Source organism: Panthera tigris, chromosome A2 (genome assembly GCF_018350195.1).
Source record: "Panthera tigris isolate Pti1 chromosome A2, P.tigris_Pti1_mat1.1, whole genome shotgun sequence".
In the NCBI taxonomy this organism is placed as follows: Eukaryota; Metazoa; Chordata; class Mammalia; order Carnivora; family Felidae; genus Panthera; species Panthera tigris.
Genome location: NC_056661.1, coordinates 62,891,918 through 62,904,644, shown reverse-complemented (window position 1 = coordinate 62,904,644; position 12,727 = coordinate 62,891,918). Strand labels below are relative to the sequence as shown.

Genomic DNA, 12,727 nt, shown 5'->3' with positions numbered 1-12,727 from the left:
GACGTTTAAGGGCACTCTGGGTCCTCAGCTTCCGTGGGGCACGCTCAGCCCGGGCCCGGGTCGGGGGTGGACACTCAGAGACAGACTTGCCTGGGCCCTTGGATCTTCCTGCCCAAAGTTCCTGTAAGATCTTTGCCTTGTCCATCATGTCGTAAACTTCCTCGGCGAGCTCCCGCACCTCTTCCAGGAAGGCCAGGTTGTTGACCTTCCCGGGCCGGCCAGCTGCAGCCCAGAACCTGGACGAACTTGAAATAAGTGGAATGAGTACCATGGACATCATTCTGCACGGGGCCCCCTTCCCTCGGGGTTTGCGGGCTCGACACCGAGTGCCCACGTGACGTCCACCAAGCTGGCACGCATGTACCCTTCCACCCACCTGCCCTGCAGCACCCTCTCTCCTTGACCTTCCAATTGAAAATTTGAACGTTGTCATCAATCTCTCCGTTATCTGTGACGCTCAGCCACTGTATACGGTTACTGGTGGTCCCACGTGTTTCCCTCTCTCAGCACGCCCCGTGAGAGGGGCTGGGGACCGTGTCTCCATGACCGGCCCAGGCCCCAAGTGCGGAAGACATGGGAGGGAGGTGAGCAGGCACGCCCCACCCCCCGTAGTGCTTTAGCCAGCTGGGCGAGCCGCCGGGCAAGGGGTGGAAAGTCTGTCCAGAGGGCACTCAGGCAGGCCCAGGGGAGGCCAAGCCCCCTCTCCCGTTCTCTCAGGCTGACATCTGAAAGACAAAATGGCCCAGTGATGGAAAGACTGGGGTCCAGGGGCGTATCGGCTGGAGACAGCACGTGCAAAAGCCCAGAAATGGGAAGGGGCTGAGGGGTCAGCCAGGGAGACAGAGACAGAGAGGAGAGGGGGAGAGACAAGGGAACGAGAGAGGGAAGCCTATGGTGTGGATACATGCAGCCACATGACGGTCATGGGCAGGACCCTGTGTGGGCACCAGGGGGAGCTGGGACAGGCTTCACCAGGGACAATGGGGTCTCATTTCAATTCTAGAAGAGACCTCTGGTTGCGGGGGGAGGTAGGGTCCACCAGGACAAGGTGGAAGGGACAGGCAGGCTTCCAAAGAGGGAGGTGGGGGCACCTGGAGGGCTCAGTCGGTTGAGCGTCTGACTTCGGCTCAAGTCATATCTCATGGTTCGTGGGATCGAGCCCCACGTCGGTCTCTGTGCCGACAGCTCAGAGCCTGGAGCTGCTTCAGATTCTGTGTCTCCCTGTCTCTCTGTCCCTCCCCTGCTTGCGTGCACACTCTCTCTCTCTCTCAAAAAATCAATAAACATTAAAAAAAAGAAGAAGAAGAAATCAGGGGTATCTGGGAGGCTCGGTCAGTTAAGCGTCCGACTTTGGCTCAGGTCACGATCTCACAGTTCATGAGTTTGAGCCCCGAGTCGGGCTCTGCGCTGACAGCTCAGAGCCTGGAGCCTGCTTCGGATTCTGTGTCTCCCTCTCTCTCTACCCCTCCCTTGCTCATGCTCAGTCTCGCTGTCTTTCAAAAATAATAAATAAACATTAAAAAAAAGGAAAACAAAGAAAAAGGGAGATGGACAGACTCACATACATCCCTGTGAGCCTTTAAAGGACTCGGTGTGGGGTGTGCTGCCACACCCACTTTATTTTCTGTGTTTCCGAGGCTTTGACACCTGGCTGCTGATTGCTGACCCCGGAGGGACAGCCCCTCCCAGGGCGACCCCCCCCCATTCCCTAGAGACACCGAGGGCTGGCCACGTGGTGATTTCCATGTCTGCACATCTTATACGTCTGAAAGAACAAACCTCGGGCACCATGAAGAAGGGGCTTTGGGGAGAGGCAGGGTGCGGGATGTCCAGGGTAGAAAGGGGGGCCTCTGCCCCAGGTGGAAAGGGGGGCCTCCGCCCCTGGAGAGCAGGACAGCTCTACAAGGCGGGGCAGGGAGGTGTCGCTGAGGCCCACGTTCACGATGCCCTGTGGACACCAGGACAGAAGTCAGAGACCCGTTTCCAAGGGGGCCAGCGGTGGGCCAGATATTCAGGCCGCTGTCCATTTCCCATCGGGATGTCCACTGTCCACTTAGGTTTTTTTTTTTGTTTTTTTTTTTTTTAATTTTTTTTTATTTTTTAATATATGAAATTTACTGTCAAATTGGTTTCCATACAACACCCAGTGCTCATCCCAAAAGGTGCCCTCCTCAATACCCATCACCCACCCTGCCCTCCCTCCCACCCTGCCCTCCCTCCCACCCCCCATCAACCCTCAGTTTGTTCTCAGTTTTTAACAGTCTCTAATGCTTTGGCTCTCTCCCACTCTAACCTCTTTTTTTTTTTTTTTCCTTCCCCATGTCCACTTAGGTTTTAAACATAGTATCCCTTTGTCACATTTGTGAGAAACATTTTCTTGGGTTTGTTTGTTTGTTTTTTTAAGTAGGCTTCACGCGCAGCGTGGAGCCCAATGTGGGGCCTGAACTCATGACCTTGAGATGAAGACCTGAGCTGAGATCAAGAGTCACTCAATCAACCCAGGCGCCCCTCTTTGGGTTTTTATTTGCCTTTGATTTCATTTGACTTCATTTCATTTCATTTTCAATGTTTATTATTTTATTTTTTATATTTTTAATTTTTTTTTTTATTTTTGAGGGAGAGAGAGAGCAGGGGAGGGGCAGAGAGGGAGGAGGACAGAGGATCTGAAGCAGGATCTGAGCTGACAGCACAGAGCCAACGTGGGACTCGAACTCACGAACCGTGAGATCATGACCTGAGCCGAAGTAGGATGCTTAACTGACAGAGCCACCCAGGCGCCCCCCGTGGGAATTTATCTTTAATCGGTAAGGCACAACAGACTTAAAATAAAATAGGAAATCATTTCACAAGCTGCTGGGAGTGTGTTGAAGGGATCAGGTGTCCCATCACATTTAGCACATCCACGAGGAAAAAAAATTGAAGCTGGGGGGCATTATTCCTGATTAGAGAGTTACAGAGTTTACGAGATTTCGTTCAATCCCAATTCCTGCACTTTGCAAATTAGAGAACACCGTGACCACGAAGTAGCAGTTGTCACCAGGTAAATCTGCCTGCTTTGATAATATCGAAGCGTGTCTGATCCCTCCCTCGGACACGGTCATTTGACCTGCCATGAGGTCAGAACAGATCCAACAACACTGACACGTGAGTAAAACCAATTCAGGGCCTTTCAGGGCACAGTCCACTTAAACACGAAGAATGAGGCCCAGAGAATCTACATGGATTTGCTGAAACTCAATGCAGTGACACAGCAGGGCCAGGGCCAGGCCCAGCCACACGCTGAATGTCACCAGTCACCTTCTGTCACGCTCCACGGAAACCTCACCTCCTAAAGGGTGGCCTTCACCTCGAGTGGGGTCAAGTACAAGAAAGCACTTATAACTTCTGTCATCGCCTCATATGAAAGGATTCCAAGGACCCTCGGTTCCATCCATGATGTCACAAATGGCAAGACATCATTCTTTTTCATCGCTGAGTAGTATTCCACTGTATGGAACTAGAATATATCATGCTCAGTAAAGCAAGCCAGCCAGAGAAAGACAGATAGCATATGATCTCACTCCAATGTGGAATCTGAGAAAGACAACCGATGAACATAGGGGAAGGGAAGGGAAAATAAGATCAAAAGGGAGAGGGAGGCAAACCATAAGAGACTCTTAAATGCAGAGAACAAAGTGGGAGGTTGATGGGGGTGGGGGGATGGGCTAGAAGGGTAACAGGCATTAAAGAGGGCACCTGTTGGGATGAGCCCTGAGTGTTAATAGATAAGTGACAAATTGCTGAAATCTACTCCTGAAACCAATCCTACGCTGTGCGTTAACTAACTTGAATTTAAGTTTAAAAATTAAATGAACGAACGAACGAACGAACAAATAAATAAATAAATAAATAAATAAATAAAGGGGCCCTTGGAACCTCTGCTGGGAACCCTCAGAATTAATCACACCGTATCACACTGCTGTACTCCAAGGCAAGTGTCGCTGTCACAATGAGCTGGTCGGATGTTCTTTTTCCAATTGTTATTTCAAAAGTACCTCGATTGTCCCTAAGACCAGATCATGAGAAGTGTTTACGGTGGGAAAAATACATAGAAAATCCCAGGATTAAACACTGATGTGTGAGTGTGCACGCGCACGTGTGCCGGTGTGAGAGGGCGCGTGCGAGCGGGCCCAGGGAAGTCCCAAAACTGTAGTAGGATTTGGGTGGACAGCAAGTTGTGCCTTCCTGAGTCCAGGTCTGTCTTTGGTCCCTTATCAAGGAATGCCTGACCTTGTGAGGTATAGAAGGAAGTGGGGGGAGGGGAGGGGGGCAGGGGGTCATGACACTCAAGAAAAGGCCACCTGCCAGGGGATGGAACTTGTCTCTCAGCCCTCCCACTGCTAATACCCTCTCAGAGGAGCAGGAACCAAAGGAGGCCTCCAGCGGTGCTCACCGGGTTCCAGAAAGGGCCTCAGTGCATCAGAAGCAGCAGAAGCGCTCAGGCCCAGCCCTTAGTTTCTGACGAGGAAACTGAGAGCCACCGAGGGGACCCTGGAGTCAGTGTTTCTCCAGCAGTGTCTCCCTCGGAAAAGCCCCTTTAAAACAGGATCCCGGGGCACCCGGGTAGTTAGGCGTCTGACTCTGACTCAGGGCATAGTGTCACGGTTTGTGCGTTTGAGCCCCATATTGCGTGAGCCCCGCTTGGGGTGAGCTTGAGCCCCACTTTGCGCATTCTCTCTCTCTCTCTCTCTCTGCTCCCTCCGCCGCCCCCGTTTGTGGGCATGCTCTCTCTAAATAATAATAATTGGGGCTCCTGGGAGGCTCAGTCAGTTGAGTGTCCAACTCAGGCTCAGGTCATGATCTCATGGTCTGTGAGTTCAAGCCCCGCGTCCGGCTCTGTGCCGACAGCTCAGAGCCTGGAGCCTGCTTCGGATTCTGTGTCTCCCTCTCTCTCTGACCCTCCCCCATTCATGCTCTGTCTCTCTCTCTCTGTCTCAAAAAAATAAAGGTTAAAAAAAATTTTTTAATAAATAAATAAATAATAATAGACAAACAAACAAATAAACTACTGGGGCATCTGGGTGGCTCCATTGGTTACACATCCAACTCTTGGTTTCAGGTCAAGTCATGATCCCAGGGTCATGGTCGTGAGATTGAGCCCCACATCGGGCTCTATGCTGACAGTGTGGAGCCTGCTTGGGATTCTCGCTGTCTCGCTCTCTCTCTCTCTCTCTCTCTCTCTATCTCTGCCCTCCCCCTGCTTGCACAGACGTGAGCTCAAAAGCACACACACACACACACACACACACACTCTCCCTCTCTCTCTCAAAATAAATACATAAACATTTAAAAAGAACTACCAGTAAAATAACTGTTAAAAAAAAGACAAAAACTTCTATGGAAACCTAAGTTGAAATGCTCTTCAGCAATAAGGATGGACCAATGGCACATGGAACAACACAGACAGACAGACCTTAAGAGCATCACGCTCAGTGGAAAACAACAAACCAACCTCCTAAGGTTACAGTCTATGTAATTCACCTTATGTGACCTCACAAAAATTTATCTAAATGCTGTATAATTGTACATAATGTAATTTATATATAATTACAGCTCAAAATGAGAAATGTATGGAGGCAGAGGACACTCGTGGCTGCTGGGGACAAGACAGAGGGGTGGGCACAGCTATGCAGGGAGATCCTGAAGGATTTTCTGTGCATTGATTAAACGGATACAAGATACCGATTGAACACGATCAAGATATATATTGATTGTGATGGTGGTTACATGAACCTATACAAGAGATCAAATTGTATAGAGATACACACACACACACACACAAATGAGTGCGTGTAAAACTGATGAAAATAGAGTAAGATCTGGAGTCTACTTAACAATATTGTAACAATGTCAATTTCTTGGTTTTGATATTGTACTAGAGTCATAGAAGCTCACGATTTGAAGAAGTCAAACTCACTGTACCATTTTACAACTTTTTAAAGTCATAATCACTTCAAAATGAAAGTTAAAAAGTAATGAAGTCAAAAAATAAATGATGAACTCAGGTAACAATATTTACAACCGTTATCACAAAGGGTTTAGAGCCTTAATATGTAAAGAGCTTCTGGACATCAAGAAGAAAAATTACAAACCAAGAGAAAAATGGACAAAGGACATGAATAAATATTTTACAGGGAAAAGAAGTATAAAGTGTATGTGGAGGTATAAAAATAGGTTCAACATCCCTATAATAAGAAAAATGCAAATAGAACTGTACTGATACATTGTTTCTCATCAGAAAATTGATGAGATGGGAAACCTGGCTGGCTCACTCAGTAAGGCATGCGACTCCTGATCTCAGGGTTGTGAGTTCAAGCCCTACATTGGGCATAGAGTCTACTTTAAAAATGAAATGAAATGTAATGAAATATAAAATAAAACAAGCATGGAAATAGATGAGAAATCAGATAAGTAGAAATGTCGAAGTTTAATAAGACCTCACCAGGGAAAAAGATATCCTCACATCTTGGAAGACAGATGCAGAATATTATAATCCCCATCAAGGAGCAATTGGAAAACACCATCAAAATTAAAAATGTATTTATGTCTTGACTTGAAATCTGCTTCTAGAAATCACTGCTACATCATACACATACACTACTATGAAGCAGCAGAAGTTGTTAGCAAAATACAGCAACAAGGTAGAGTAAATAAAGCAATAGTGTAGAAAAGTGAAATAAAAAATACTCAATTTACATAGATAAAGGCAATAAAGAGGAAAAGGAGAGAACAGAAGAGACCACAAAAGCGGAAAATAAGTCCCAGGGTGCCTGGGTGGCTCAGTCGGTTGAGCATCAGACTCTCAGGTAGTATCCCAGGGACATGGGATCGAGCCCCGAATAGGACTCTGTACTGAGTGTGGAGCCTGCTTAAGATTTTCTCTCTCTCTCTCTCTCTCTCGTTCTCTCTCTCTCTCTCTCTCTCAAATAAAAAAAGAAAAAAGAAAAAGAAAGCAAGTGCCAATACATAAATTCAATATATTAAGTATAAATAGTCCCTACATTAAAAGGCAGATTGTCAGACTGGAAAATAAAGCAAGAACCAACTATATGCTGTCTAAACTTTTTTTTAAATTTTTTTTAACGTGTATTTATTTTTGAGAGACAGGACATGAGCAGCGGAGGGGCAGAGAGAGACAGAGACACAGAATCGGAAGCAGCCTCCAGGCTCTGACAGCACAGAGTCCGACGCGGGGCTCAAATTCACGAACCGTGAGATCATGACCTGAGCCAAAGTCGGATGCTTAGCCAACTAAGCCACGCAGGTGCCCTGTGCTGTCTAAACTTCAAATGTAAAGATACAGATAGGCAAAGAGTAAAAAGACGAAAAAAGACACGTTGTGAGACACTGATCCAAAGAAAACTACTGCATCTATGTAAATATCAAAGTAGACTTCAAAACACTGACCACCACCAGAATAAAGAGATTACATATCATTATACAACACAATGTGTATTATGTATACTAATTGTTGCATATATAATAAAATACACTACATGCATAAGAGATGTGATCGTACGGCACCATTAGGTCATGATAAATGGGTCCATGAAGAAAATATAACAATTTGAAAGCCTCTATGCACCAACATCAGAGCTTCAAAGTAAACAGAGCAAAGACCAAGAGAACTGAAAAGAAAAATAGAAAATTCCACAATTATGATTGGAGATTTCAGTTGCTTTCTCGACAATTTATAGAACAAGGAGACAGGATATCAGTAAAGATGTTGAAGATTTGAACAAATCCCACCCACCAGCAGAAGGCAAATCATTTTCTTGGTTTCATGTTAAATATTCATCAAAGGAGACCATATACCAGAGCCATAAAATGAGCTTCAACAAAGTTAAAAAGACCTAAATCACGCAGAGTTCTCGGACCACAGTGGAATTATACGTGTATTAGCAATAAAGAAGATCTAAGGAAAATCTTCAAACACTTAGAAATTAAGCATGTAACCTACATATAACCCATGAGTCAAAGAAGAAACCACAGTGCCAATCAATTAATATTTTGAACTTAATGCAAATGAAAATACATATCGAAATTTCTGATAGCTGAAAGCAGTGCCCAGGAAGAAATATGAAGCTTTTAATCTTTACATTAGAAAAGGTCTAAAAGCAATAATCTCAGGTTGGTCATAAAGAAAGTAGATTAAGGGGAGCCTGGGTGGTGCAGTAAATTAGGCATCCAACTCTTGATTTTGGCTCAGGTCATGATCTCAGGGTTCCATGCTGACCTTGGAGCCGCTTAGGATTCTCTCTCTCTCCCTCTGCCCCTCTCCCCTGCTTCCTGTGTCTCTAAAATAAATTTTTTAAGTAGATTAAGAACACATTAAACTCTAAATAAAAGAAAGAAAAAGCATCTAGGCAAGGAAAACAAGAAGTAAAACTATTTACAGATGGTATGATCATGTATGTAAAAAATCCTAAAGGTTATATTAAAAAGCCACAGCAATGGTTGTCCATATTTTTAAAAAATTGTAAGCAATACCAAAAAACATGAACTACTTAAGAATACATTTAACAAAATGTACATAAAACTGAAAACTACCAAAACATTCCTGAGAGAAATTCTAGAAAACTTAAATCAATGGAGACATTATATGATGCTCATGGATTGGAAGGCTCCATGTTGTTAAAATCTCAGTTCTTTCTCGACTAATCTATACATTAAAAGCAGTCCCCTGAGATAACTGCCATCCACACGCACAAGAATGAAGTCAGAGTCCTTCCTCACACCATACACAAAGGCCAACTCAAAATGGATCATAGACCAAAACTTAGGAGCTGAAACTAAAAAGTTATCCGAATGAAACAAGGAGTAAACCTTCATGGTCATGGGTCAGACAACGCCTTTTAGATAGGACACCAAAAGTTCAGGGAACATGAGAAAAAAATGGATGAGTGGGACTTCATCACAATTAAACACAGTATGTTCCAAAGAATACAATGAACCAAGTGGAAAAACGACCAACAAAATGGGGGTGGGGGAAATATGTGCAAATCATATGTCTCTGGTACAGAGCTTGTGTCCAGACTCTCACAACTCAATAACAAAACGACTGATAACCCGATTATAAATGGGCAAATGTGGGTCGCCTGGGGGGCTCTGTCGGTTAAGCATCAAGCTTCGGCTCAGGTCATGATCTCACGGTTCATGAGTTCTCTTTCTCAGACTGTCAGTCCCTATCTTTCTCTCTCTCTCAAAAACGAACATTAAAAAATAATGGGGTGCCTGGGTGGCTCAGTCGGTTGAGCATCTGACTGACTCAGGTCATGATCTCACGGTTCATGAGTTTGAGCCCTGCATTGGGCTCTGTGCTGACAACTCGGAGCCTGGACCTACTTTGGATTCTGTGTCTCCCTCTCCCTCTCTCTCTCTTTCTGCCTCTCCCCTGCTCACACTCTGTCTCTGTCTCTCTTTCTCTCTCTCTCAAAAACAAACATTAAAAAATAATGGGGTGCCTGGGTGGCTCAGTCGGTTGAGCATCCGACTTCAACTCAGGTCATGATCTCACTGTTCATGAGTTTGATCCCTGGTTGGGGCTCTGGGCTGACAGCTCAGAGCCCGGAGCCTGCTTCGGATTCTGTGTCTCCCTCTCTCTCTGCCCCTCCCCTGCTGGCGCTGTCTCTCTCTCTCTCTCAAAAATAAATAAACATCTTAAAAAATTATATAAATAAATAGGGCAAAGGATCTGAACAGACATTTCACCAAAGAAGATACACAAATGGCCAGTGAGCAGTGAAAGGGTGGCCAACGTCATTATGAAAGGGCGGGCCTACGCTGGCCGACTCCATCTTGTTCTGTGTTCTCCACCTTGAGTGACTATGTCCCCGACATGACCCCTTTTCCGGGAAAATCTCAGAAACCTCAGACTGCGCCTCCTCCCGCTCACCCGTTCAAACTTTCTGATCAAAACACGCCCAGCAACCTGCGTAACAGGACTCCGACCCTTCCCCAGCCAATCGGCCGAGGCCACGACCCTTCCCCAGCCAATCGGCTGAGGCCACAGCCATTACCTCACCAACTGCCCCTAGACCCCTATAAAACCTTTGTGCTTTTGAAACTCGCTCTCTCTCCCTGGTATCTCACCGCTGCGTCAGTGCAGGTAGGGGATTGAGCTCGAGCTAGCTGGAATAAAGGTTCTTTTGGTTTTGCATCGGACTCGGCTCCCTAGTGGTCTTTGGGGATCACGAATTCTGGGCATAACAATTAACCATCAGGGAAATGTAAATCGAAACCACAATGAGACACCACTTTGTGCCCACCTGGATGGCTGTGCTCTAAAAGCCCTAAGCACCAGTGAGGCTATGGACCAGCAGACCCTCATACAGCGTTGGTGGCAGGATAACGTGGTACAGCCATTCCGGGAAAACAGCGACTGTTTCTCGAAACATTCAACCCAAAGTCACCATACGACCTAGCATATCCCCAAGAGAAAGGAAGACATAAGTCCACAGAAAAAAACTGCGTATGCATGTCAGTAGCGGCGTTATTCGTAATTGCCAAAGTGTAGATGCGACTCCAATGACCATCCGCCAAGGGACAGAGAAACGAAACGTAGGAGAGCCGCACGGTGGAATCTGGCCAGCAATACACATGAATGGAGTACTCACGCCCGCTACCTGGGACCAACCTTCGAGACCCTGTGCCGAGTGAAAGAAGCCAGTTACAAAAACACCTGCGAGTTGCCGAATTCCCTGAAAGGCCCAGAACAGTCAAAAGCCCAGAGACAGAAAGCCGGTTAGTGGATGTCTAGGCTACGAGAGTGGGGGGAGCTGGGGGGGGGGGGGGGGGGAGGGAGAGATGAGGAGTAAATGCTAATGGATACAGGTGGGCATTTTTTTTGGAGTAACGAAAAACATCCTAAAATTGACTATAGTAATGGTTGCACAAGTCTGTGAATAGACTAAGAACCAAGGCTTTGTTTTGCTTTGTTTTAAGGTAATTCCAAGCAAAATCCCAGGAGGTTTTTTGTAAGAATAAACCAGCTGAGGGGCACCTGAGTGGCTCAGTCGGTTGAGCATCCAACTTTGGCTCAGGTCTTGATCTCTCGGTGAGTTCCAGCCCCGCATCAGGCTCACTGCTGTCAGCGCAGAACCCACTTCAGATACTCTGTCTCCCTCTCTCTGTCCCTCCCCCGCTCATGCTCTCCTCTCTCTTTCAAAAATAAACACTTAAAAAAAAAAAAAAAAAAAAGAGGTGTGCCTGGGCAGCTCAGTTGGTTAAGCATCTGACTTTGGCTCAGGTCATGATCTCACGGTTCATGAGTTCGAGCCCCACATCGGGCTCTGTGCTTACTGCTCAGAGCCTGGAGCCTGCTTCGGATTCTGTGTCTCCCTCTCTCTCTGCCCCTCCCCCTGCTCACACTCTCTCTCGAAAATAAATAAACATTTAAAAAATAATAACAATATTTTTACAAAGAACAAACACGCTGATTTTAAAGTTCACACAGAAATCCAAAAGAACTAAAATAATTTTGGAAAACAAAACGAAGGCGAAGGTCTTATACCACCTGATTTCGAGACTTTCTCTAAAGCAATAGTTACTGAGACTATTTGCCAAAGAGAAATCATGCACTGAAATAAGATGTGCAAGAACACAACTACATATTTTTATCGGAACACCTGGTTTGCAACAAAGGCACCAACATAGTTTAATGGGCGTAGGACGGTCTCCAACAAATGATATGAGCACAACTCAACACCCATCAGAAGATAAACCTCAACACTTGCCCCACATCACGTACAAAAATGTACTCAGAATGGATTGTGTGCCTAAACCACAGCTGTAACCACAAAACTTCTAAAAGAAGGAGAAAATCTTCTTTCCTTCCTGAGGATCTTTGCGATCTCCAATGAAGTAAACGTTTCTGTTTGAATGAAAAAAAAAAAAAAAAAAAGAAAGAAAGAAAGAAACCCGCTTCCTTTCAGAAAACAGCTCAGAAACTGGAAGAAGATATTCCCCATAAGTCTTTCTGATAAAAGACTTGTAATCAGGATATGTAAAAAACTCTAAGGATTCAACAAAAACAAAGATTAAAATGTAGCGATTAATTGTAATAAAAAGAGTTGACCAAACACTTCACGCGCGCGCGTTGACCGAACACTTCGCGCGCGCGCACACACACACACACACACACACACACACACACCCGGTTCGAATGGCCAATAAACACACGAAAAGACACTCACCCTCTCTTTTACGGTTCCGGACCCAATTCCAACGTGGGGCAGGTCCCCCTACCCCTTGGCAACACCAGGCAATTCTCGGACGCCAGCAGTGTCCAAAAATTCAACGGACCTCTGACACCATCCACCCGGAGACCGCGTCAGACCCCGCAGGAGAAGGGCTCAGTCCCCCAGCACTGCCCCTCCCCCACTTGAGCTTCCAGTCGCCAGTTTATAGCTATTGTCACCTGTGCTCCCCACCGCCCTGCTATAGATTGGATGCTCCAACAGCCTCCTTCTTAGCTTTGATTAATTGCCCAGGATGGGGGCGCCTGGGTGACTCTTAACTCAGGGTTGTGAGTTCCAGCCCCACGTTGGGTATAGAGATTACTTAAAATAAATTTTTAAAAAACGTAAATTGCTAGAATGACTCCCAGAACTCAGGGAAACACATACGTTTACCGGTTTATTAAAGGATGGTGACCGAGGATACGAACCAACAGTCAGTTGGAAGAGGG

At 45.9% G+C, this 12,727-nt stretch overlaps 1 protein-coding gene across 1 annotated transcript in view; it reads right to left on the bottom strand.

Moving 5' to 3' along the window:
- Nucleotides 1-12,727, bottom strand: part of ABCA13 (ATP binding cassette subfamily A member 13) — a 366,745-nt gene that overhangs the window by 344,861 nt on the left and 9,157 nt on the right. Inside the window, exon 3 of the mRNA XM_042977198.1 lies at nucleotides 91-245. Within this exon, the coding sequence (XP_042833132.1) occupies nucleotides 91-245 (155 nt within the window). The remainder of the gene's footprint in view (nucleotides 1-90; nucleotides 246-12,727) is intronic.